Below are 23650 nucleotides of genomic sequence, written 5' to 3' on the forward strand. Positions count from 1 at the left end.
CTTAAAAATCACACTAGTTAAAGAGCAGAATACTCTGTCCCCTCTGGCTCCCTGCCACAAAGGCAGCTATTCAAATGGTTTCCTTTTCCCAGCTTAATTTCAACTCTTGCAGCTGACAAGGGGCCAAAGCCACTGATCACAAGGATGCTGCGTGGAACACCTGGAGTTCTCTTGCAGGTCCTGCCTGGGCACCCTCCGACTAAGGGCCTGTTGGAGGCTGGGAATGGTTCTTCCTTCATGGTGGTGAAAGGGTGTCCCTCTTTGGGCTAAATCAGGGAGTTAACGTCTGAATTCTGACAAAGCAAGGCCTGACAAAGCAAAGATGAAGTTTTGACTTAACTGGAGCCTAAGGAAATATGATTTCACTTCAAATAAATCTCTGTTTCTATCATGTACACACAATCCCAATGTAAGGGATTTCATCTTTCAAAGCTGAAGGTCAGCCATTTCAACATGGTAGTTTTTCCACTGAGTGTCACAGTTTCTGGTCTCCTGGCAGGTCTGCACCATCAACATCCTAAATAAAACACAAAAGCAAGGCAATTTGAACTCATTGGACACTTTTATTTTAATGTAGCACCCAGCTTTATATCACATACATTTTCCAAAATTAGATGGGCATAGTATAGAACATTATACATTTTGCAGCTTACCACGGGGACAGTCTGCAGCTGTGAAAACAAATTACTTAAATCTGGCTATCTAATTTATAAGTTAAAATTCAAATATATAATAATCTTGGGGCATTTTTTTTTAGATTAACAACAATAATGCTTGCAATACAACTTTTTTATATCAAAAAATCAGTAACAGAGTAAAACAATACATATGTTCATAGCACATATCAAGATAGCTGAAAAAAGCTTCAAAATACGTCATCTCTTTTCAAAGATACTAAATCACTAAGATTTACTTTTTTTCTTGAAAAAAGTATTTTACTCTTTAGTCAGTAAAATATGTGGCATCATGAACCAATGTATTTCCTTGTCAAGGACTGTGTATGCTGAAGACAGAAAGGCTGATGGTACTGGAAAGTGGACATCCCTCATTTCCCAGCTAGCAACTTTTACAGGATCTCTTCCTCCTGATTTGGAAGCTCAGCTGGGAGGAAAGCAACCTATGCATCACCAACAGGCAATTTTCACATTATGCCCATCCTAAATGCTTCCTGTGAAGGGTTCCAAATCTCAGCCATCCCTTTGTGATCATTTTACCATGCAAAGCCTCATCACCCTATGCTGGCTAGCCTTGGCAGTGTTTTCCAATCAGAGACTGGTTTGGATTGGAAGGGACCTTGAAGATCATCTAGTTCCAATCCCCCTGTTGTGGACAGGGACACCTTTCATTAGATCAGGTTGCTCAAAGCCCCATCCAACCTGGCCCTGAACACTTCCAGGGATGGGGCAGCCACATTTTCTCTGGCAACCTATTCCAGTGTCTCACCACCTTCACAGTAAAGAGTTTCTTCCTTGTATCTAATCCAAACCTGCCTTATTTCAGTTTGAAGCCATTCCCTCTTGTCCTATCACTACATATCCTCATAAAAAGTCCCTCCCCAGCTCTCTTGTAGCTCCTTTAGGTACCCAAAGGTGCTATAAGGTCTCCCCAGAGCCTTCTCCAGGCTGAACAACCTGAACTCAGCCTGTCCTCACAGGAGAGGTGCTCCAGCCCTCTGATCATCTGTCAAGCTGCAACTGTCTGGATGAGAGCAAACAAATTCCTCTCCCTGATGTGGATACAGAATTCCCAGCAGCAAAACTACTGCCATGCAGTCTGAAGATAATATTTTGACTTTAACAGGATATCCAACAATTTACCAGTAACAAGGCTGCATTGACTAAACATTTACATTTTTGTTACATCACCAAAACTCTTTGGAAGAGCGAACTGAGGACTTTCTGGAAAGAGCTGGTAATGTTTCCACTGCATCCTGGTATAAAATTAATAACTAGGAGAAGGACATTGATCCTTAAGGATTAATGTGTGTTCACAGGTAGTTTGTTTAATAAAGGAATGCCTCAGAAATGGAAACTGTTTGCCTTGCTTAGTTACCAGGTCATTATTTATTTTGAAAGGCTCATATAAAAATGGCTTATCTTCAAAGGCAACCAGTCACTACACCTAGCTGGGCATTTTTCTTTTTTCACTATGGAATTACTGTAGATTGAAATAAATATAGGTATCAGGTGATAGGAGTGTTAACAGACCCATAAAGAAATGCATGAACAAAAGGAAGACATGTGAGTGCACACTTACACCCACACTGAGGAAGATCTTTATCTGCTCTGCCTAGCCCTGTTCTGCAGATAAAAAATATTTAATTGCCCACTGAAGACTTGAGAAGGGGCACCAGACTCATGGTCAGCATATCCTCTCAGATGCAAGGATGCCGTGCTCCAGCTCCTGTTCCCATTTATCCTCTCTTGCTGGGCATGTTGTGCTCTGCCCAAGTACCTACAGAAACTATGAACTGAGGACAGTGAGAGCTCATGCATGGGAACATGATCTTGCTCCCTGGTCAGGCTGACAGCTGGAGCAGGCAGACCTTAGTTGCTGTTCTGGGTCAGGCATGCCAGAGGCTTAAAGCTAATCACTCACCTGTAGCTCGAGAAAGTACCCTGAACATTAAGCCTGTGAGGTCTCCCTCTCTGACTAAATGGTTTTGGATGCAGGAGCATCTCCCATCCAAGGTTTGAGAAGGCTTTTGCAAGAAATTCAGATTTTGCTACATCCACATTTTTCTAAAGGAAAAATAATTTTGAAGAAAATCTGTAATACTGGATTTAGACATGAAGTTGGGCCAGCCAGGGCTTGTTAACAGTAGCCATGAGCACGGCTGCATGGAACAACTGCCAGAAGCACTGTCATAGCTTCATGATGCCACCTTCTCCCCTCAAAATGCTAACAGCTTCCCAAGAACAGACACACTTTTTCATTTTGTGTGGGCTATCATAAATGCTTAACCATTGAGACATACAGAAGAGTAACCTCCCTGCATCATATGTATAACACATTGACACCTCTCCTTGAACATTTCACTTTACTGATGTGTGAAGTAGTGTATCGTCATCATAGCTGACGTTTCACCAGAAAGAAAACAAATCAACTCACATTCCAGTCATTGAAGCTGAGTGCGGTATTTGATTGCAACACTAGAAGTGCAGGGATTATTAAATACTTTTATTTATTAATCCAATGGTAAAGTAACAGCCAAGCAAATATTTCATTGTTGGCTAAGAAAGTATCATAATTTCCAGTGAATGAGAAGACTTCCTGGATTTTAGAAGAGAGACATTTGAAAACGACAGTATAAAGCAGACTCTTTCACTCTTCCCTTGAACAGCATCTATTCCATTAATAACTCAGGTGAAATAAATGGGAGATTATTTCAAAGGAAGCTCCTTTCAAACATGAAAAAGTCCTCCACTGCCTTAAAAATGCAATGTGCACACTTCTTTGTAATCATTTAAAAGCTTTCCTTAAAAAATCACCCATAAAAGAAAAAACAAGTGTGCCATATGATTATTTCCCATGAAATAGTAAGGGCTTATTAACCAAATGACAATGTATGAACTAAAAAGCAGACAGGGCGAGCACTTAACCTCATTAAATCTCAGGAATGACTCAGTAGTATTATGAACAAATGAAATAAATGATGATAAATTCTCAACAATACCACTATTAGCAAGAGGGCAGTGGCTCTTTTGCAGCTTCCCAGAAAAGCCTGCATTCCTCACATTTTGTCGCTGACCAGGAATGACCATCTGACCCCAGCTATGCAACAGTCACATGAGAGAAGTCTCAAATCCAGAAGAACAGTTGTTCCTTGTTGACATAGCAATCTTTAGTTGAATCAACACTAGTGCATCACAAAAACAGACTTTCAGTAACAATTCTGCAAATGCTGATTTTCACCTGCAGACTTCTGGATTCGTGTCCCCCATCCACATTCCTTTCAGCAAGAGTAGACTGTTTCCTTATCACTTTAAACACTCCCAGCGATGCCTTTCTTATCTCTCAACAAAACTTTTGGCTGCTCTGGTGCCCTCTGATATGCCACAGCAGCCATTCCATGACACACCCCAAGGAGAGGTTACCCAGCTGCTTCAAACCTGCTTCTCCTTCCTCTTCAGCCCCAGGGCCATCCTACAGCTAAAGGGAGGAAGCACCACACCCACAAGGGGGACAGAATTGCTGCACTGTTTCTGCAAAGTGAACACACACACTTAGGTCAGTGAAACATGTGCAGTGTCATGTTTAAGGTGGACCACAGTAGGCGACATGCCCTTGCAGTAAAGCACATCATACCCACGGTGGGAGCAGGGCTGACATTATTATGTCTGAAGTCACCCAATCCAAGAGTATTACTCCAAGAAATAAAGCAACATTAGTTAGCCAGCTTCCACTGCAAGAACTGAGACCAAAGCCACCAACCACTGCATCCATGGAAAAATCCCCACGGGATTCAGCTGGTCCTGGATCAAACGCAAGTTAAACATTAATCTTTGCTTCTTCTCTTAGAAAACAGACGGGCATTAGCAGCTTTCTCCTATCAGTAGCATCTCCACTGATGTGCAAAGGAATCTTAACAAAAGCCTGCTGTAAAAGGCAATTACTTCCATCTCACATTTTATAGCCTCATACATAGCACTTTTGCTATCTTTCCTCTTTCTGGAAGTACAGTTCTTGTACACATCCTTAAATCAGCAGCTATTAAGACAACAAAGCAGACTAATACAAATGTACATAGAATAGCTTTTATAAAAATGCCCTGAATGCATTTTTAACCTCTTGTTAGAAATATACTGTTAGTTAAAGAAAAAGAAGAAAACAAAAAAAGCTATACACCAGCCATCTCAAACATGCTAAAGGAATGCAGAGACACTGGTAGTTGCAAGCAAGTGCTCAAATACTGGTGATTAGAAACAGCTGTAGCTCAAAAAGATTTTTTTTTCCTAATTTCCAAAATAATTATATTTTAGTATTTTTTACTGTTCTCTTATATGATTTGAACTAATAAAATACAAGTTCTCTAACATTAAAATACATCCGTGATTGCATAATAAACAGTACTAAGAAAATAATTATTTGACGTGATTGAGGATAAAGATTCTGTACAACTTGTAAGTTCTATTCCTATGGTATGTTAAATCCACAGGTACTCTACAATGATACAATCCTACAGGAATCAGTAACATCCAGATGCACATCTCAGAGGATGAGTTTTCAATTTAAGCAAGAATTCAGGAATGCTGTACCTCTTAATGATCAGGGCAGGAGGTGCTGCCAAAACACATATAAATCAGGAATTCTTTACATAAATAAAATACTCCCGGTTATTCATTTCAGTGATAAACCGCATTTACACATTAGGCTGGGAAGGGGGAGGAAAGAAGGCAAAGCATCCCCCATGCAGAAATATTCCACTGCCAGGTATTTGTTTTCTGTACCTTCCTCACCTGCAAAGGCAAAATGTGCATAATAGGGTGAAGAGAGACCCAGCAAGGCCAGTCCTCCCCATTGCCTTGGAAGAGACCCTGCTCAGCTGCACAGAACTCTCCTTGCAAAGCTGCTGAGCACTGCTCTGCTCCTGCTCATGCACAGCCGTGTGTGTCACAAGACGGTGACAGGACGTAGCTGCTCCAGCTGTGTTTCTAAGGCAATTCGTTCCTTGTGAACCTCCTGCAGGAGGAGAGGTGCATTAGAACTTTCAGGATGCTCACATGGCACCACCCTGCTCCAGTAAAGGGCAGCCAGGCAGGCTCTTGCTGACCCCCATGAAAGGGCTCCCTGCAGGTTTGGGAGCTGGGCTGGACTACAACTCCTCCAGTGTCTGCTTCCTCATTTGGGCAGGCTCAGAGCCCCAGCATGGGAGTGCACTTGAACCCCCCTAAGCCTCAGTGCAAGATGTGCCTGAGGAGTACCCATCAAGTCTTCTGGTCTCCATAAAAACAGCAGAGCTCTGCTCTATCAGAAAGCTTCCAAACAGCAATGTAACTTGAAGGACAAGTTCAATTTTCTTCTCTTGTGTGAACTTAGGCAAAGTGCTCTGTCTTTTCCTGCCATAAAACACAGGAAACAGCACTGGCCTGCTGAAGATGGAAGCAAGTAAGACCTGACCCAAGGAATGATGGCAATGTGCTGTCACTGAAAGCTTTCATCTCTGTGCTTATTTCAATTACTGTCCTGCATTTTGCTCTGATTTCAATACTGCTGGAGGTAACACGTAACTGATTGTAGGGAGCTTTGTCACTGATTTTCAGTGCATTCCTTACCTTCAGCTGCTGCTGGAGCTCACTGTTCAACCTGGCGAGCACAGCATTGGCTTCTTTGTTTTTTCGTATAGCGGTCTGAATAGCCCTTTTCTGCTTGGAAGACTGTCTGCCAGACAGATAAATACAAAACATTTCAATTAAGAGCCTTGACACTGGCTGATGCCAGAAGAGCACCCACCCATTTTGCGTAACTCTCTGAACCCTGGACAACGCTTCAAAGACAAGGTACAAACTACAGATTTAAGAGAAGAAGAATGTAACACTGAAATGAGATGGCTGAATCAGGTGGAGTATTTGAAACTTGTTAACCTGAATGACAGAAATACTTTAGGCTGTCTCAATTTCAAAATCACTGCATTCTCATGGAGCTTAAGAACGATCCCTGCATAGCTGTGCTTATTGCAGCATCTTTGCGTTAGGTGTTTTCAGACATTTGTAGAGTTTAAAAGAGTCAGGAGTGGTTAACAGAAAATACAAAAATCATTCTATACAGAAAGAAAGGACATTGGCATGAAACTGCTGTCTCAGATTTTTGCTGCTTCTGATGTTTCTTTACGTCAAAATATAATACTTCTTTTATTCAAAGCAGTCATTTCCACCAAAACCATCTGACATCACAGACAGGAAGATGACTGATGGACTTCCCTCATGTCTTTTGCTGATAAAGGGTGTATCTTTTTAATTTTAAGAACTTATTTTATTAATTAAGAGTTGTTATTACTTCATAGCCTGTGGTAACTGGTCTGGAGGAAATGACAGCTATGCAGACAGGTATAAAAAGAGACAGTTGTACATAAGGACCAACCTATTCAAAGAAAGAGAGATAACAGCAAAAAAGAAAGAAAATACAAAAAATACTGACTGAATATCCAAGCCCCTTTCCAAATAGATTATTTTAAAGTTTTACATGAGTCAACAAGAGCTCTTTAATGCCAGATTTGATCTAAAACAGATACCCTATTTAAATATGGTCCAGTGGCACACAGTCCCCATTAGCTCTTCTCTCTTAACAGAACTGATGGCACTGATTTTTGCAACAGACTCTTTCTCACAGCACAGCAACAGGACTTATGCTGTTATCTTCCAGTGAACTATCAGTTTTCTGCTTCACTATTTTGCTGCAAACTACTATCCATAGGCTATAAAGTAATAAATGATAGGAAAAAAAATAAAAGCAGGGCTATATAGGTCTGTGGCCATTTTAACATTTTAGGAAAGATATAGACAAGACAGGATTGAGATGTTAACAAATGCTGTTATCTTTGAACCACTATGGAATATGCACTCCCAAAGCACAAAATAGTACTTTAAGAGCATCCTAGGAGTCTTATTACTTATTCTAATCTCCAATTATGCAGCACCAATTCAGTTTACTGATATGCAATTTGCCAAGAAACACTCAATTGATTTGGGCAGCTTGATTTTGTTTCAGACTGAATCAGATGTCTTTGCAAGGCCCTAGGTGATGGTGGGATGTAATGTTTGCACAGTGCTTCAGCTGAGGGAGAGGCACAGACCCAATAGAGTTTCAAGTGCCTTCACTTACCATTTCTACAGCCCCTTCTCCACCACTGTTAAATACACATACAGTGAAATCCCTACAAGTCGTTGTTGCTGACAGCTTCAACAGCTGTGTTTATGAGAGCAAGTAACACATGTTGGGTTTGGCCATTATCGGATGGACCACAAGTGGTCTGTGGCTCAACTCACACCAGTGGCAAGCCCGTTTCCAACACGCCTTGCAATGAAGAAATATCACAAGGACATGACCAACATCAAGCATTTAATGACTCAGATTCCTGGGCATTTATTTGGTCATATCTGTCCATGTGAAGGAGCAAAATTCCAGAAGATACATGTAAGGCAGAAACATACACCTTCACATATAGAGGGAGTTGTGTTAGAGATGTTGGCGTTGGAGATGGTTGAACAGCTAGGCTTGCTCTTCAGCTGTGTCTACCAGGTAGAGAGGTAGGACACCTTTGAAGAGGTTATCTACCTCTAAATACTACTGATAGTCACTACAGGCTTAGTCTGCCTTTGAGAAGACTGATGAAGATTTCAGAGACCTGTATCTTGTGAAGCATTCTTAGAAACAGAACTATTAAGCACAGAGCTATGCAAAGAGCAAACCCTGCTACATCAGATCTCGTTTCAGTTTTGCATGCTTGGGTCAGGTTTTTACTTTTGGACTGGGAGGTGAGGCTTGACTGCTGGCAGGGAAGAAGTCACATTTATAGTGGGAGAAAGCTCAGGGGTCTCCAGCCCTTGCACCTCCGTCCGGAGCTTCCTGCGGGCAGGTTTGGAGGGTGGCTGAGCAAGAACAACCTCCTGAAAGAAAAAAGCACAGCAACGTTAAGTCAGGCCATATGTGTCCCATCATTAGGCTGGAGAATACTTGTGACACATAAATTGCTGACAGCTAGTTAAGATTTCATAATTTAAAGAGGTACAGAGCATAATTCAAATTCGGTAATAGCCTCTCAGGTTTCTGACTTTGAAAAAGAAACAATAACTCCTGCAATCCCTTCATGAATGAAAGGGTGTTTGCCTTTATCTGGATGACAGGCTCATCAGAACTGGGTTGCTGGGTTGTATAGCTTAGTGTGCATTGGGTGGAGGTGGAGGGAGGGGTATAAATACATGTACTAGCCCCCAGTTGACCCAAAAGCATAAAAAACAAAGCAAAATTTATTTTTGACTATGCTCAGTCAGAAAGAATCAATAATCAATCACTTGCATCCCAACTTACTGCCTCACACATCTGGCATGGAGCCTCTCCCTTCTCCCCTCCTCTCTTACATGAAGCAACACTGAATATTGTTTTGAAATACAAATACATGAAATTATCCATGCAAAATTAACATGTTGGAAGTATAGAAGGCCAGGTATTTCTCTTGATAAGTTACATCAAAGAAATAGTCTGGGTTTTCTAGGCAAAGCAGAGCCTTGGATTTTTATGATTTCAGTGGTGTTTTCATTATTATAAATTAAGACATCCTTTCTTTTGCAATGAGAAGTAGTTTTACCACCTTATAGCTGATTGAAATTATAAATATAAATGTATCCTCTTCATTGTGTTTTATTATTAGGTCTGTTTTACAAGGGATATAACTATTACTGCCTCATTTCATAAATGAGAAAGTTAGGACTCAAAAAGTTGAATTGACTTGAGAAAGGTTTTTTCAGCATCACAGACAAAACCAAAGACCAAATTTCACTATCATACATTTTACTGGGCTAGATTATCTTCATTACTGTGTTTTGGCCAAATGTTAATAAAACAAGAAAAAAATTAATGGGGAAACATTTAATGACAAAGCAATTACAAGGATAAAACCCAATGCTGTAGTAAGAAACCTGACTCACGAGAAGAGACTAGTACAAGTGATACAAAATGCAACTGATATAAGACCATCAATCTTTCATATTAGAAGGGTTGCAATTATTAAAAGAATTTGAATTATAAGGAGAAAGGTTTAAACATGAAAAAACAGTTCTGTAATTACTGCAAAAAAAATCTAAAAATATTATCAGATGTTCTGATCAGGATGTCAGCACATCATGACTCCACAGATCCCTGGTAATGCCATGCTCTGAAATCCTCTGCACAGGCACAGCTCCCTGCAAACACACCATGTACAGCAAGGGAGGAACCTGCATATGCCTTCCACAACTATAATGCCAAACACACAATCCCAGTCTACCTTAAACTGCCCAAACCCTACCAAATCCACAGGATAAACCCCTCTTCCCTTTCAAACACAATACTATAAGCAATGGTCCAATACCTAAAAGCAGATCCCTCTGCAGGGGCTCTTTGGCTGCCTGCTCCTGCACCAGGCTTTGGAAGGTGGGTCAGCACTGCAACAACCACCTGCCTCCCACACCCCACAGCCTGAGGCCTTGCTCAGAGAACCAGGTGGGATGAGGGTGAGCATGAAGTAGGTGGACCACAAGGATTTCATTTCCCCAGCAGGGCTACAAAGCAGAGCAAAGAAGAAGCAGGGCCAGGCTAGAAGTAGCGTATCATGAGCACAAGCAGAGCAAGGCCACTGCCCAGAAAGCCCTGTCACACACAGAAAATGATGACACTGGATGTTTGTCTGTGCCCCGTTACAGTAAGAAGTGTGATGATGCTCCCTGGCAAGGTACATACTCCATTCAGCACCTGCCAAAAGTTCTTGGTTGGGCTGAGTAAATGTCTTGCAGGTGCCCTCTGGCTGCAGGAGGGGCCAGAGTGGGGAGGATCTGTATTTGCCCCCTATCCAAACCTGGATAGGGTCTGGTGGAAGGAGGTGGTCATAGCATGACCAGGAGAGAAAAAATGCCCACAGCCACTGCTAAGGCCACTCTATCCCTAAGCAAGGCCCTTTCAAGTGTGCCATTTTAATTTCAGTGCTTACTTTATACACATGGTAGGTTTGTACAAAAACATTTTAGAAACTGCACATCTTGAGCAAATCTCTCCCAGTCTATGGACATTTAGTGGCAGATCCTGACCTCTAGCAAACAGGTGTGTATATATCAAAATCAAATCCTCAGCAACTGAAACCAAGAAGTGCATCACAATTTGGAGGAACTACACCGAGACAGGGGTTGAGTACAGTAAAACCCTTTTTTGTTTTTTCTATGGCTCCACAAGTCCCTACTGATTTGAAATAAACGGCAAGCTGCCTCTCTCAAAGCATCAATGTGTATGTTCTAAGAGGTTTCTTAATGATTTATCCCAGTTGATGTCACATGTGATCACAATTCTCTTCAGCATCTTGACCTCCAGAGAAGGTAAACATGTAAAAACATAATCCTAACCCTCTGTTTAATTGCTTTTAAACTTTAAACAACCGCATTTGTTGATGAAGGCAAGTCACTCCATAATGGTACAACGTGTGCAGATCTCACCTTTTTTGCTGAACTGTTTTCTTCTGCCTGCGATGGGGGTCTGTTCATCTGAGGATGTAATTCAACCTCAGATGGCTGCTCTGTCTGCAACAACAAATCAGTCATTGCTACACCCTGAAAATGACTAGCAGTCACATACAATAAAGTCAATGAAAGGAAATGTTACGCACAAAAGGAAAGTTACTTTAACAATTCAACATTAGGGAAAATGGAGATATAGAGTGACAGCTGAGTGGATGACATATGTCTTTTGCAGATTTTTAATGAAACCATATTCTTGCATTTTATTGTGCTGGGAAAACAGGAGAAAAGTTTTTTAATGAAGCATTAGGAACCATGTCTCTGAATGTAAACAATCTAGTACCCAGAATTTCTTCTAGAATTACCATTATGGCCTAAATACTCAGATAAAAACTAAGAGAGTGGAAAAAAGCTAGAAAGATCTTGGATATGCCCTGTCACCTTATTATCACCTGAAACTGATGAAAATTCATAGGAGTGAGCTTCTGTCTTTGAAGTTTGCGAGGCTGGAGTGACAAAGCCTAAATCATATCAAAAATTCCAGCAAAGTTACTGAAAACACAAGTCATGAAAAAGCAGACAAGTCTTCCCTCCTCCGTTCTCACATTTCAAACAGAAACCCAGCTGAACACTCACCACTCAGAGCTACACATCTGTGAAACAAAACACCTGATTCCCAACATATCTGACCGAGAAGCAAATTAAAATAGAGGGTTAATCCCTTGCTATGCCTCTCATGAAAGCTTTCTGTACCTTTTGATTTCCTCCACCAGGACAGGGCACAGCACTGGGGAGGGGGGCAGGATTCAGAGCTGCCTGTCCCCAGGTGCACAGCAGCAAACATGGTTATTATAAACATGGTGTGGCTGTTGTCTGTCCAGAAGGTGAGGGCTGGCTCTCCAAGACGGGGAAGGCAGGCAGGAGCAGGAGGCTGAGGGCACTTGGCACTGACAGATAGCCTCTTCTCCTCTTTCCCAGCTTCTGCTAAGTTGGAGCCAGGCTGGCAATGATCCACAGGCAGGAAGGGCAATCTGCCATCCTGCTCCTTCCTCAAATAGGCTTGTTTCTACACAGGTGAAAGCCTGTGCTTAAAACCAAGTCCAAAGCAAACCTCAAACTTTTAAGGGGCCAGGATTTTAGCCATAATAATAATTTGTTGCACACCGAAGAACCTAACTCACTGTTGCCTAGAGGCTCCTGCATAGGCCCACCAAGCTCTGCAGCAGTCACGAGTTTCCAAGGGCTTAACTCTAAGTTAAATACAAACAACAGAAAGCACAGAATTTGGTATCTTTAAAAAGGAGGAACTTTCCCATACCATTTTCATTTTTTCCATAATAGACACAGTAAGAGCTGTAGAGAAAGGTGCAGGGGAAATGTGGTTCTGTGGTACTGCTCTCCTCCAACCATACCGTATCAAACATGTGCACAGAGGAGGAAGTCTTGAAATCAATTTTTTTAAAATGCATGTGAAATTCCTAAGGAGGGAGGAAAAACTGACAAGATTTCTCTCCCACCCTTTTTTAAGTGTGCTACATTTGTACTATTACCTGATGGCTAAAAACCCCCCAAAGAACCCCTCACACTGTAATCTTTCCAGTAATTGAATATCAATATCTTATTTTTTTTTAATTTTCATAACTTTTGGATGCTAACATTTGAATTTTGAAAAGCTTTTTGTATATTGAAGGGCTTCCTCTGTAAATGCAGATTTCTGGTCAAATAGAGTGAAATGGAAAAAGCAATCTTTTTTTTGTGTGTCTATAAAAATCAAAGACCTTTAAAAGTCCATTGAATGCAACAGAACATTTCTTTATCAGCAAGCTGAATAGCCCATAACCTCCCTGATTTCTACAACCACTTTTTATATATTTGAAAGAAATGAAGACTCTAAGGAGAGCTAACAGTAGCCTGGCAAAGTCCACGAGGGTTTCCTGAATGACTGGGGGACAGCAAAACTCAAATATTGAACAGAACCACACAGTAAGTTTGGGCCACATCAATTTGACAACCCATTCATTCATTTAGAGATAGCAAGAGTAAACCCAGCCCTCCAGAGAGACATGTAATACACACACTATAAAGTCCTCATGGCATAGCTTTGCTACACAACACAGAGCAGTGCCAGGATATAGGAGAGAAAGGTCTTAATGACCTTTCCTGGACAGGGAGCAGTAGATACCTGCCTTAACCTGGCCAGACGGGCAGTTTCTGGGGCTCACACTCTTTTTGGAGCCTACACTAAACTTTGCATCAAAAGCAAAAATATATTAACTTATTCCACAGAATGGAGAGGAAAAAAAGCCCTGAACAACTCCATGTTATTTATGTACAGATAAAAAAATGCAGCTTTTGAAGAACCAGTGTGTTCAAACAGTGTAGAAGTAACTGAACGGATTGGTATTCTATGATGTCAGTTTCAAAAAAATCAGAAAAATTGAAATCACTGTCAGATAAGGGGTCTAGAGTAGAAAGAAATTTTTTTTTTAAAAATGGAACCCAAACTTTTGCAGAACCACCCTTTTTTCCTTTCTTTCTTTCTTTTTTTTTTAATTGGTCTCATTGCAGGAGAATACTGCTTTAAACCAAAGGGAACTGAAAAGGGAAAAAAAAGGTAAACCTTGTGTTCTGGTGAAAGCAAATATAAATTGTGGTGGTAATGTCAAAAAGGGTGAGATTTCACAATCTGTGAGAGCAAGACACATTTTTTGCAAGCTGAGTGTTGTGATGTGTCTGTCAGGCACAGCCTGCAGCCCATGCTCAGGGCTGTGGTACCCGCTGGCTGAGGCTGGGTCACTGGGCTGGCCATGTCTCCCTGCTGCCAGGACACGAGGATGGCAAAATTCAGCAGCCAGCAGTGCAGGGGCTGGTAAAAATAAAGAAATAGCTACATCTGCCCGCACCCCCCCCCGCCCCCCCGCCCCCCCCCCAAAAAAAAAAAAAAAAAAAAAAAAAGATAAAACTACAAAAAACCACCCTGGTTCTGGCGTTGCAGCTCCTGCATGACGAATAAAACCAAGCGACTGCCATGTCCCTAAGCTGCCACCTAGTGGCACGTGGGACAGGCCATGTCCGAGTGCTTGGCATATGCATCATGCATCGATGCAAAGGTTTGCTGGTGCAGCCAACCAACAAAGTCCTCTCTGAGAGGCTTTACGAACACATCTGCAAGTTGATGTCTCCCCACCTTGTCCCCACACAGATTTTAAAGGAAAAATAATTCCTGCTTTTTCTTTTGGCAGAGGGGCTCTTTGCAGATTTCCTTCCCTTCACTGATTTGGACGTGGGGTTGAAGTCAGAATTTATAGCCTTCTGGTATCGGGCAGAGAGAGCCTGGCTCAACAGTCCTCTGGTCCTATAGTGGAGTACAAGGAAAAGGAGATCCTTCAGGAGCAGCTGAGGTGAGTTCCCTTTAGTTCTTCATCATTTTAATACCATGCTTAGCATAGTCTGCAGGCAACTCATTCAGAAACCTGGCAATAAACTACCTCCCTCCAACCACAGAAATGTCTTAAAATTTTCACACATCTTGGCACAATTATATTTGCGTTTAAATTCTTCACCATTGGTTTATTAATTATACATTATGCAGCATGGTCTTCCAAAGGAAACTCTATTTATGGTAGTGTAGAAGTGCTTTGCTGGAGGTGTCTCACATCCTCAGAACGGAGTAAACTACTGACATTGGGAATGCTGCTGTGCTGCCTGGTATGGCTGCTAACACACCCAGGGTTACAGGAGATAGGCCTGGCCTATCTGGTCTGCAGACCAGGCCTAATGGTATCTTGATTTTGGGAAGCAGGGTAAGTGACCCCAGAAAAGAGCATGAGTGTCCTATTCCAAATCTTCTGAAGAGATTCTCTTTGCAGAGAACCAGTTTAGAACTGTCTAACCAGTCCAATTATTAACAGACAGTATCTCCTGTTTTGTCAGCACAGCCTCAAATTTTCTAGGAATAGCCATACCCTTCTCATTCTTCCTGGCAGAAGGTCAAACTGGCCCACAAAGTTTCTGTGCAATAGCCACAGACAGAGCCCAACCTGCAGCCTGTGGCCAACACTGAGCATTAGGACAAAAAATTCCTCATCATTAAGGAGAGTATTAGGAGTTGCAAATGCTCATTATTTCATCACATGATCCCTGACCAGCCATTGATAATCTCCTCACTGCTCCATGTGACCATACTTACCAGTACCTTTGTAAAAGAATATGTAACGCTTACTTGAGCACTGAGTGCTTCGACAGCCTCGGATGGAAGATTTTCATAACCGTGAGAGAACACAATATCTTAACTGGTTCTTCACTAACATTTCCAGCTCTTTTGCTTTGCAATGCTGGATTATATGTAAATTTCACACCCACTTTTCAAGACAATCCATAACTGATCTTCCAGAATGGAAGATCTACACCAAACTTTCATATTTCTGTTACCTGATAGCCTTTTTGCAAGAGGTGAAGTACATATATTCAATCACTCCCACAATTCAATTTCACCCACACTTATGCTCCAGGCTAACTTTACACATGGAAATAGACCCATTGTAGTCACTGGTACTACTCACAGAAATGAAATTATCTCTGTGCATTCATTGGAGTAGCCCATAATCATTACCTGTATAGTGCCACTGCTTAGCTTTGCAAAAAAAGTATTGGGAACAGCTTATCTGTAAGGAAAAGTAGGATATTAAATATGCTTAACGCTCTGCGTGTGCCCATTGCAATCTGCTATCATCTCTACATAAGTTCATTTAAGAGGTATTTTGCTCCTTTCTAAACACTCATATTTTTGTGCTTAAAGCCAATTTCTGGGAAGTCGAGACATCTCAATTCCAGCTTCTGTGAGTCTCCTCCATCCCACACTGAATCATCAATTCCTTTTATTGCTTATTACAAAAACTGAAAATGGTAAGACAGAAAAAAACCCACAGGGTTGCAAATGCAACAAGCTGCCAGGGTCTTAGTGTGCTGCCTGCTTTCTCAGCCCTGAAGTTTTGATAAGCTTTTTCTTTCCCTGAGTTATCTGAGGGCTGGTGATAAGGTTGAGGAGAAAGGCAGTAAATACAAACAAATTGCTGCAATGTTCAGCTCATTCACAAGGAAAGAATAGGACCCAGATGGAAGCATTAACAATCTGTTTTAATACTTCAACTTCCACAAAACCAGATTAACGTAAGCTAGAAAGGCATATGTGCATTCCACTAGAGATACAGGCATTGGGCTCTTAGCTTCTTATTTTGTTGTTATGATAAATGTGAAGCCAAATTAAAAATTTGTTACAACACATTTTAATTAAGATACTCGCCTTCTTCCACTCTTCCAGAAACCTCTTTAGAAAGGATTTTACAGCATCCATCAACTACTCCTCAAATTCAATTTTAACTGTGCTACTTTCCACCACTTCTTAAACTGTAATTTATTTTGTCTGGGTGTCTTAGATTTAATATATAGTTTTCATGAGAGGAAGATAATCCATTTGTATTATATTAAAGTGGCAGATGGCAAAATCTTTCATGTTATAGAAGACTTTCAGTTTCATTACTGTTACAAGCTTCTTCAGTACCTATTGCACGGCTTATACAACATAAGGTATTCTGCAGCCAAAACTGTAGAGATGATCAAAAAACCCTCAACCCTTCCTTGCACAGTAGTTGTAAATGCAAGCTAAAAAAGTGTTCCTTTCATTTAATGTAAAATAGTTCTTTGATAGAGTACCATCATGTATAAAATTGCATGGTGCCAAAAGCAAAATCTTCACTTTCTGGAGGGGGAGGTAAAAGGGGGGTAATTTTTATTTATGTAACAGAAAACTTCTTTCCTGTAAAATTCCAGGTATCCTGCCAGCACTTGAAATTCCTCATGTAATTTTACAGAATAAAGGAATGTCTGAGTATTTTCTCCAAACAACCTTGTAAGCAAGCTCAACCTCATCCTCCACGTATCTCTGCTTTAGCCAAAGATGCTGGTGTGGGGGGATGCCTGGACCACCTCCCAGCACGGAGCCTGCACATGGCCATCCTGCTCTGGAGGCCCAGAGGTCTCAGCAGGACACATGGGTGTCCTTCCCCACCCCTTGGCCTCAGCATGGGCGCGTGTAATTGATGGTTACAAACGCAGCCTGAGCATACCCCACATTCGTGGCTCTCCATGGATTTGGCAGGACATGGAGGCATGTTAGTAGAGACAACTTCTTGAGCTGGGTCCCAGTTTTCACTTGCAATTCTGCATGATGAATGGCCAAAAAGCTTCAAGGAGTTATGAAGTATCAAGTAACATTTGGAGAGCAGAACATTCAATACTCTAAAAAGAATAACATCTTTGCTTTCCAACACCACCAGGTGCTGTAACTGGGCAGGGTGACCCACCCATCATCCCTCAGAGTGCTTCATTTTCAGCATTTCACCAAATCAGTAACATCTAATGGTAACAATGGTTACTAAACTGACAGCCAAATTCTGAGCTCATATAGCCCAGCAAGATTTTAATCTTCAGAGTTGCACTGGACTCAGGGTACTTCAGTTTGATAATGTTAACAGCTCTCTACCTACTCTACTTCACTTGAATGATTTGCCTTCACTCATAATTTTTTCAGTGCCTGCCAAAACTGCCAGCATGGAATCAGTGGGAAAAGCCCATCCCAAGGTTTCCAGAAAGAAAAGTGCAGCACAAACCAGTGTGAATTTACAAAACCAACAGGCTTAAAATTGTGACTCTGGGAAAAGAGATTAGGAACATCAGTTTTTTCAGCCAAGATACACAGAGTTTTCTTCCAGTCCCACTGTTTTCAAATTGCCTTATACAGGGATTGAAGATACATCTTCACTACTGGACAGGAAGGTACTGAAATGCAGTAATTTAAATAAAGGAATGTTAATATAATTGGGCAATGTTGCAGATAATTAGCTGATGTTGGATAAAATCCTAAAGTTATATTTGTTCTTCAGTGTTCATCCATAATTCCTATTACCATAAATGTTACTAAATCTCCCAGAGAAAGCAGCTGTGGTAAATGACTTCTGTAGGCTTAAAAGCCAACAGTAATAAAGTATTATTTTGTTTTCCATTAAAAAAATAACAACAGGGGCTTATACAAGATGTGCATACATGTTTGGCTCCAGTGGAACGTTATTCATGAGTACCCAAAGTTATTTTCTGTCTGAAATCTGTGTCACTGCAAATCAGCTGCATAGCTATTGCCTTCCTGCTGTGATTCTTGCACCTCCATGTTACACAAATTTTCTCTGTACAGCCTTGGATCCACGCAGAAGTTTTGGGGCCACCTTAATGCCATTCCTCCTTGATGACTTAAGTTTACTATCAAGTTAGGAACACAGGATGAGGAAGACCTACCCAAGCCACTGAATCCCATTCTCTAAAAGCCCAGAAAAAAACCACAGTAGGTATTTCCAAAAGCTACAGGTTATCTGTTCTATATACTACAGCATGCCATAGGAAATAAGCAGAGGTAAGGCACTGCTAGTACCCTAAGTCTACAACAGCTTGTAGTATATTAAATATTTATGGTCAAAGAAGTTGGGAAACTGATACGGATAAAATTATCCTTAAATCCAAGAAGCTACTGCAGACTTGCTAGATGTGAAATGTGCTACTAGAGATCACAGAAGGTGTCAGTGAAGTTACACACAGGCTTATGCACAAAAGGAAAACACTTCGAAATAACATATCCAGAAAAAACCCTCTCATCTATGTATGAGTTTTTCCATACATAATCTTTCAAAGCACTCATTATGGAATTTAGGCAAAACTTGAATTACTTATTTTTTTAAGAGGAAAGCAATATGAATTGATGAATCTAATAAAAGATTTCATACTGCAATTCACAATGTCTTACTGTAAATATAAATTCAAAATGGCTTGCAGTGCAGAGAGGTATGGGCCGGAATTTGGGTTAAAAGATCACAAATTGAAGATAATGGTGTATCCACACAATTTAAACTGACATTTCATCCATCTTTATTTATTAAGTTTACTAACAGTCACCATAGGGACCTCAGATAAAAGCATCACTGCATCAGAAAAGTGTCTGGTGAAAGCTCTGAGGAAATCTCAAGTACAGCTTATGGACTGATACAAAGTCAATAAAATGCTGACTTTGGCAATGGAGACATCCTGAGAAGGAGCTACCATAGCCTTTTAGAGGCCATCAAGAAAAAAGAGCTAAATCCACCAACTCCAAAAGCTGTTATAGAAGTAAAAGGAGATGCAGCCACCATCTGCAAAGGTGTCTGCCCAGCAGAGGTGTGGAACAGCATGGGCTGGCAGCAGCAAGCTGAGCAGAGAAGCCAGCTCTGCTGCTATTTGTCATAAACTGGCCAGGTCCTTACAGCATTCCCAGACTTGAGCCTGCCACAGTAAGCCTGTGCATCCCCTGAGCTCTGAAGTCAAGGCCACAACAGTATCAGCTCTATCACCTTGTGCATTGCTCAGCCAGTGATACAGTCCCTGTCCCTTGAAATTCAACTGCCTGGACTACGGAAGCAGAGTTGGACGTGGACATAATTTAGGAAGTCTGCGATATGAGTAGAGATGTTTGGCATGCTCTGAATAACCAGTGATTCAGTAACCACCCAGGTTGATTACCTTGGAGATTCTGACAGGAAAAATAACATTTTCCAAAAGGCTGAACTACATTCTACTAAAAAGCACTGCAACACAGGACCAAAGTCAAGGCGCCATTTCAATACTCCTATTGATTAAGCTCCTAGGAGGACTTCTGCTCCACTGAAATGTAACACCTACCCCTTGGTACTGCTCTTTTATGCACTTTGGTCTTTACATCCCATGAGCCCTTTAATCTCATTCTAAAGAGCAAGCTGATTCAAGCTGCTCCTCAGTCATCCACAGAAAACCATAGTCCTCAGAAAGAAATTATTTCCTTCTCTTCCATCAACTGATTTCCAAAGCTGAGCCAAAATAAGCATATCATGAGAATACTTATAAGGTGCACAGCCACCTGAAATATGCAGGGTTTGCTTCACTTCCAAGCTACATTTGTCATTAACAGTGCTTCACTGCAGGCATACAGCAAAATGAACCAAAGAATGATTTTCAATAACACTGTCGAAAAATAAGTTAAAACAGAAATTTAAGACGAGTTTGGTAAATCTTGAAACAAGAAAAAGCTGAATATGCAATTTCAGCCTCATGGCTTTTCTTCAGTTCTTGATCCTGTCTCAGCTTTGAAAGCAGATCCCTTCTTCCAGCTTCTCTGTGCTCTTTAAATCAAGGGCCCCACTGGACTACCATAATCCATATGCTCACTATTGCTTACATGCTATTTGCAAAGGTCAGCTCAGCTGAATTATGACCCCATCACACATACTTCCCTACTGTCTGTTACCTTTATCACAGAAAGGCATGCTTGGATAAAAAATAAACAGTGTGATGAGCATGAACTTTTATTATGTTTTTAAGAACTGGTTTTATATACAGTTTTGAGAGACATGATAACAATAGTATTTTAACATTTGATTCAATATCTTTAAATATCATCAGAAATAAATTAAGTAAATGTAAGTGATGCATGTTAGCAAAGCATCAGCTGCATATTCATTACTGAGCAGACATACAAACCACTTTTTTTTTTTTTTTTTGCTTTTAGAAACCAGACCTTTGTAATTGAAAGGACTGGATCAAAAATTTCACATGAGAATCTTCTTGTGTTTATCATTTTAGAAATGCCCTGTATTCTGCATGTCCCAGTGTAGGGTGAGCACTTGGTTCAGTATTTGGTTAGGAAGCTGCTGGACATGCATAAACAAATCAAGTTGTGACTCCCCTGCTAAGGAGATACAACTTGATGACAGGACAAGAGAATGGACAATTAACAGAACCTTGCTTGAAACCAATGGTTTTGTTCTCTGAGAGCAGGATTTGTTGCAGTTAGTGCTTTTCCCAATGGCAGCAAAAGGGCTTGCACTGTGGGAAGCTGGAGCAGCAGCAGGAGGGCTGGCGTGGGTTGCAGCAGCAACTGCTGCAGGCACACGGCTGGGAAGTAGGGAGCTGTGCTGTGGGATCTGGGATTGGGAGGTAGGGAGCTGTGCTGTGGCATCTGGGATTGGGAGGTAGGGAGCTGTGCTGTGGCATCTGGGATTGGGAGGTAGGGAGCTGTGCTGTGGCATCTGGGGAAGCCAGAGGGAAACGCTGCTCTCTGGGGAGTGTTAGAAAAAGCAGGAATGTGATGGATGCACTAAGGGGTGTGTGCTGTTAGCAGCATGGTTAATGCCATCCTGACTGGGGAAACATGCCAGCTCAAACCAGTGTTTTACAGTCCTCAAGGCAGAAACTGCACTCAGTGCTAACAAGGGCTGGGGGGAGGAAGAGCACAACAAGCTGCTGGTGGAGCTGGGGGTAGCTAAGCCTCTAAACATTTCTATCATAAGCACTGTGCAGTAAGAGGTGTTCAACAGCACACTCTTAAGGGTAGATCCAAAGCTCAAGTGGTGACCATTCTGGCCCAAGGAAGGTATATCACCAGCTTTTTGTATGTAAGGGCTGTCAGCACCCCTGTGGATTTGTTTCCTATTATACACTTCATCTAAAGGAGTAATATATGAAGCATATTGCTGCCTAAGACTTAACACAGCCAACAACACAGAAAGAAAAAGATTATGATCCTCCATCATTTCCTGAAACATGAACAATTATCTGGATGCAGATATGCATGATTTTGTCAATTTGTGCTGTGCTGCAGTTGTGTGATGCTCTAAAAAACAAAACCCAAAAACTTACCCAAAATGCAAAATAAAAGCACACCACTAATGGTCTGAAACTTTAAAACATAACTGACAGAGCAGTTTTCCTTTCAGCAATATTTTTTTTTAAACCCATGGGTGCAATGGGTTTAAAATGGGTGCAATGCACTCTTCTGTGCCGTGGCTCCCTTAGCAGATGCCCTCAGTGCATTTGAAGCCCAAGAAGCAAACAGCAATAGCAGGCATCAAGCCCATGCCTTCAGGCATGAAACCCTTTTTAATAGACTAGCTTTGCTAGCCTTTAATTTACAGTTAGGTCTAGTGGATGCATGTCAGCTCCACTGCAAAGAGGTTTAATTAGTCTGTAATTTGACACTGCAACACGCTGGCCAGACAGACCAATGAAGGAGGACATGGAACTGCAAACTGCCGATTTTTTGAACTTGGAAGCAAGAACAGCTGCTGTGTCCGAGCCAACTTGTGCTAACCACTGTGATGGTAACATAAATAAACAAATAACACACAGCAAAGAACTAAAGCTTTGTCCATACCTGAGATACAGACGGTCGAGGGGGCAGTGCAGGTGGTGGCGGGGGCAGCCAGCCAGACCTCACAGCTGAACAGTGGGAAAAGAAGAAGATGATGATAAAAAACCCCAACCAAACAAATCCACTGTAATTCCAAATAAACCCAGAATTAATTCCCAGGATAAGTGGAAATTCCTCCTAGTGAAGAGGCAGTATTCAACATTTAATAACAAAACCCAAACCTGATCTTTACTGAGCAAAAGCTGGTTTGAAATAACTTCATGAGTAGTGAATGAGTAGTGACCTAATTGCTGTAAACCCCACAATGTTATGATAAAAAGCAGAGAAAGAAGCCAGTCAGCCAAAAAACCTGTAGGTAAAGCAATCCAATTCCAGTTAAAGAAACCCAGAAACAGGGTCCACTTGTTCTTTGGACTTTGCTCTTTGTCATTAAAAATACTGCCCTTCTTAAAAGTGACACCTTAGCTCCCAATGTAGACACTAGCAGTCACTCTGGGTAAAACACATTCTGTGATGGAGTATAGCCTTAAAAAGGAAACATCTGTCATGGAATTAAAGCACAAAAGCCTAAATGAACCAAAAAGAAACGCATTTCTTTGGTTTTATATTTTGTATTTGCATGCTATTACTCAGTGGAGGTATTTCAGAGGGAGGAGAAAGACAAACCCTAACAGTTAGTTCAAGCCTTTATAAGACTATATAATGTCAGCTTTGAGTTTGAGCCAGCAAAAGGGAGGGTAATAATCATGTAGGTCCAATGCTGTAATTCTCAGTTTTCTTAAAATACCTAAAACCCATTTGGGACAAAACTATAGGATACATGATAGCTTCCAAAGGCAACTGAGAGGAGACAGAGAGGACTAGGCTGGCACAGAGACATCAACCAGGACTAACTGGGTTACCCTTCCTAAGCTCCTATTGCACTAAATGCTCAGCACTTGCTCTGGCAAAGACACCAGACAGTCCATCTTGCACTGGTGTATTTTTGTGTAACAAAAAACCCCCAACAGTATTAAACTAAGAAATGCCCTTTACCACAATAATGCTAAGCAATCAATTACATTTATACTTTTATACAACTTTTTATTTCCATGCATATTTTAAAAAGACCACAAAGACCATTAAGAGCCTTGTTATAGCTTAGCCATTTATATATTTTATACACCAAATCTAAAAATGTCTACATGGCTGA

At 41.2% G+C, this 23650-nt stretch overlaps 1 protein-coding gene across 4 annotated transcripts in view; it reads right to left on the reverse strand.

Moving 5' to 3' along the window:
- Positions 1-438: 438 nt before the first annotated feature.
- Positions 439-23650, reverse strand: part of REPS2 (RALBP1 associated Eps domain containing 2) — a 95471-nt gene continuing 72259 nt past the window's right edge. For 2 of the 4 annotated variants that reach the window (XM_069002912.1, XM_069002902.1), the window contains exons 14-18: positions 22462-22526; positions 11178-11261; positions 8461-8606; positions 6276-6381; positions 544-5682 (exon numbers count right to left, since the gene is read on the reverse strand). In XM_069002912.1, the coding sequence (XP_068859013.1) occupies positions 5614-5682; positions 6276-6381; positions 8461-8606; positions 11178-11261; positions 22462-22526 (470 nt within the window). In that variant the 3' untranslated portion in view covers positions 544-5613. Of the gene's footprint in view, positions 518-543; positions 5683-6275; positions 6382-8460; positions 8607-11177; positions 11262-22461; positions 22527-23650 lie in introns of those variants that run through there. The other 2 variants (XM_069002919.1, XM_069002926.1) reach the window with 2 other exon arrangements.

Source organism: Aphelocoma coerulescens, chromosome 1, assembly GCF_041296385.1.
Source record: "Aphelocoma coerulescens isolate FSJ_1873_10779 chromosome 1, UR_Acoe_1.0, whole genome shotgun sequence".
Lineage (NCBI taxonomy): Eukaryota > Metazoa > Chordata > Aves > Passeriformes > Corvidae > Aphelocoma > Aphelocoma coerulescens.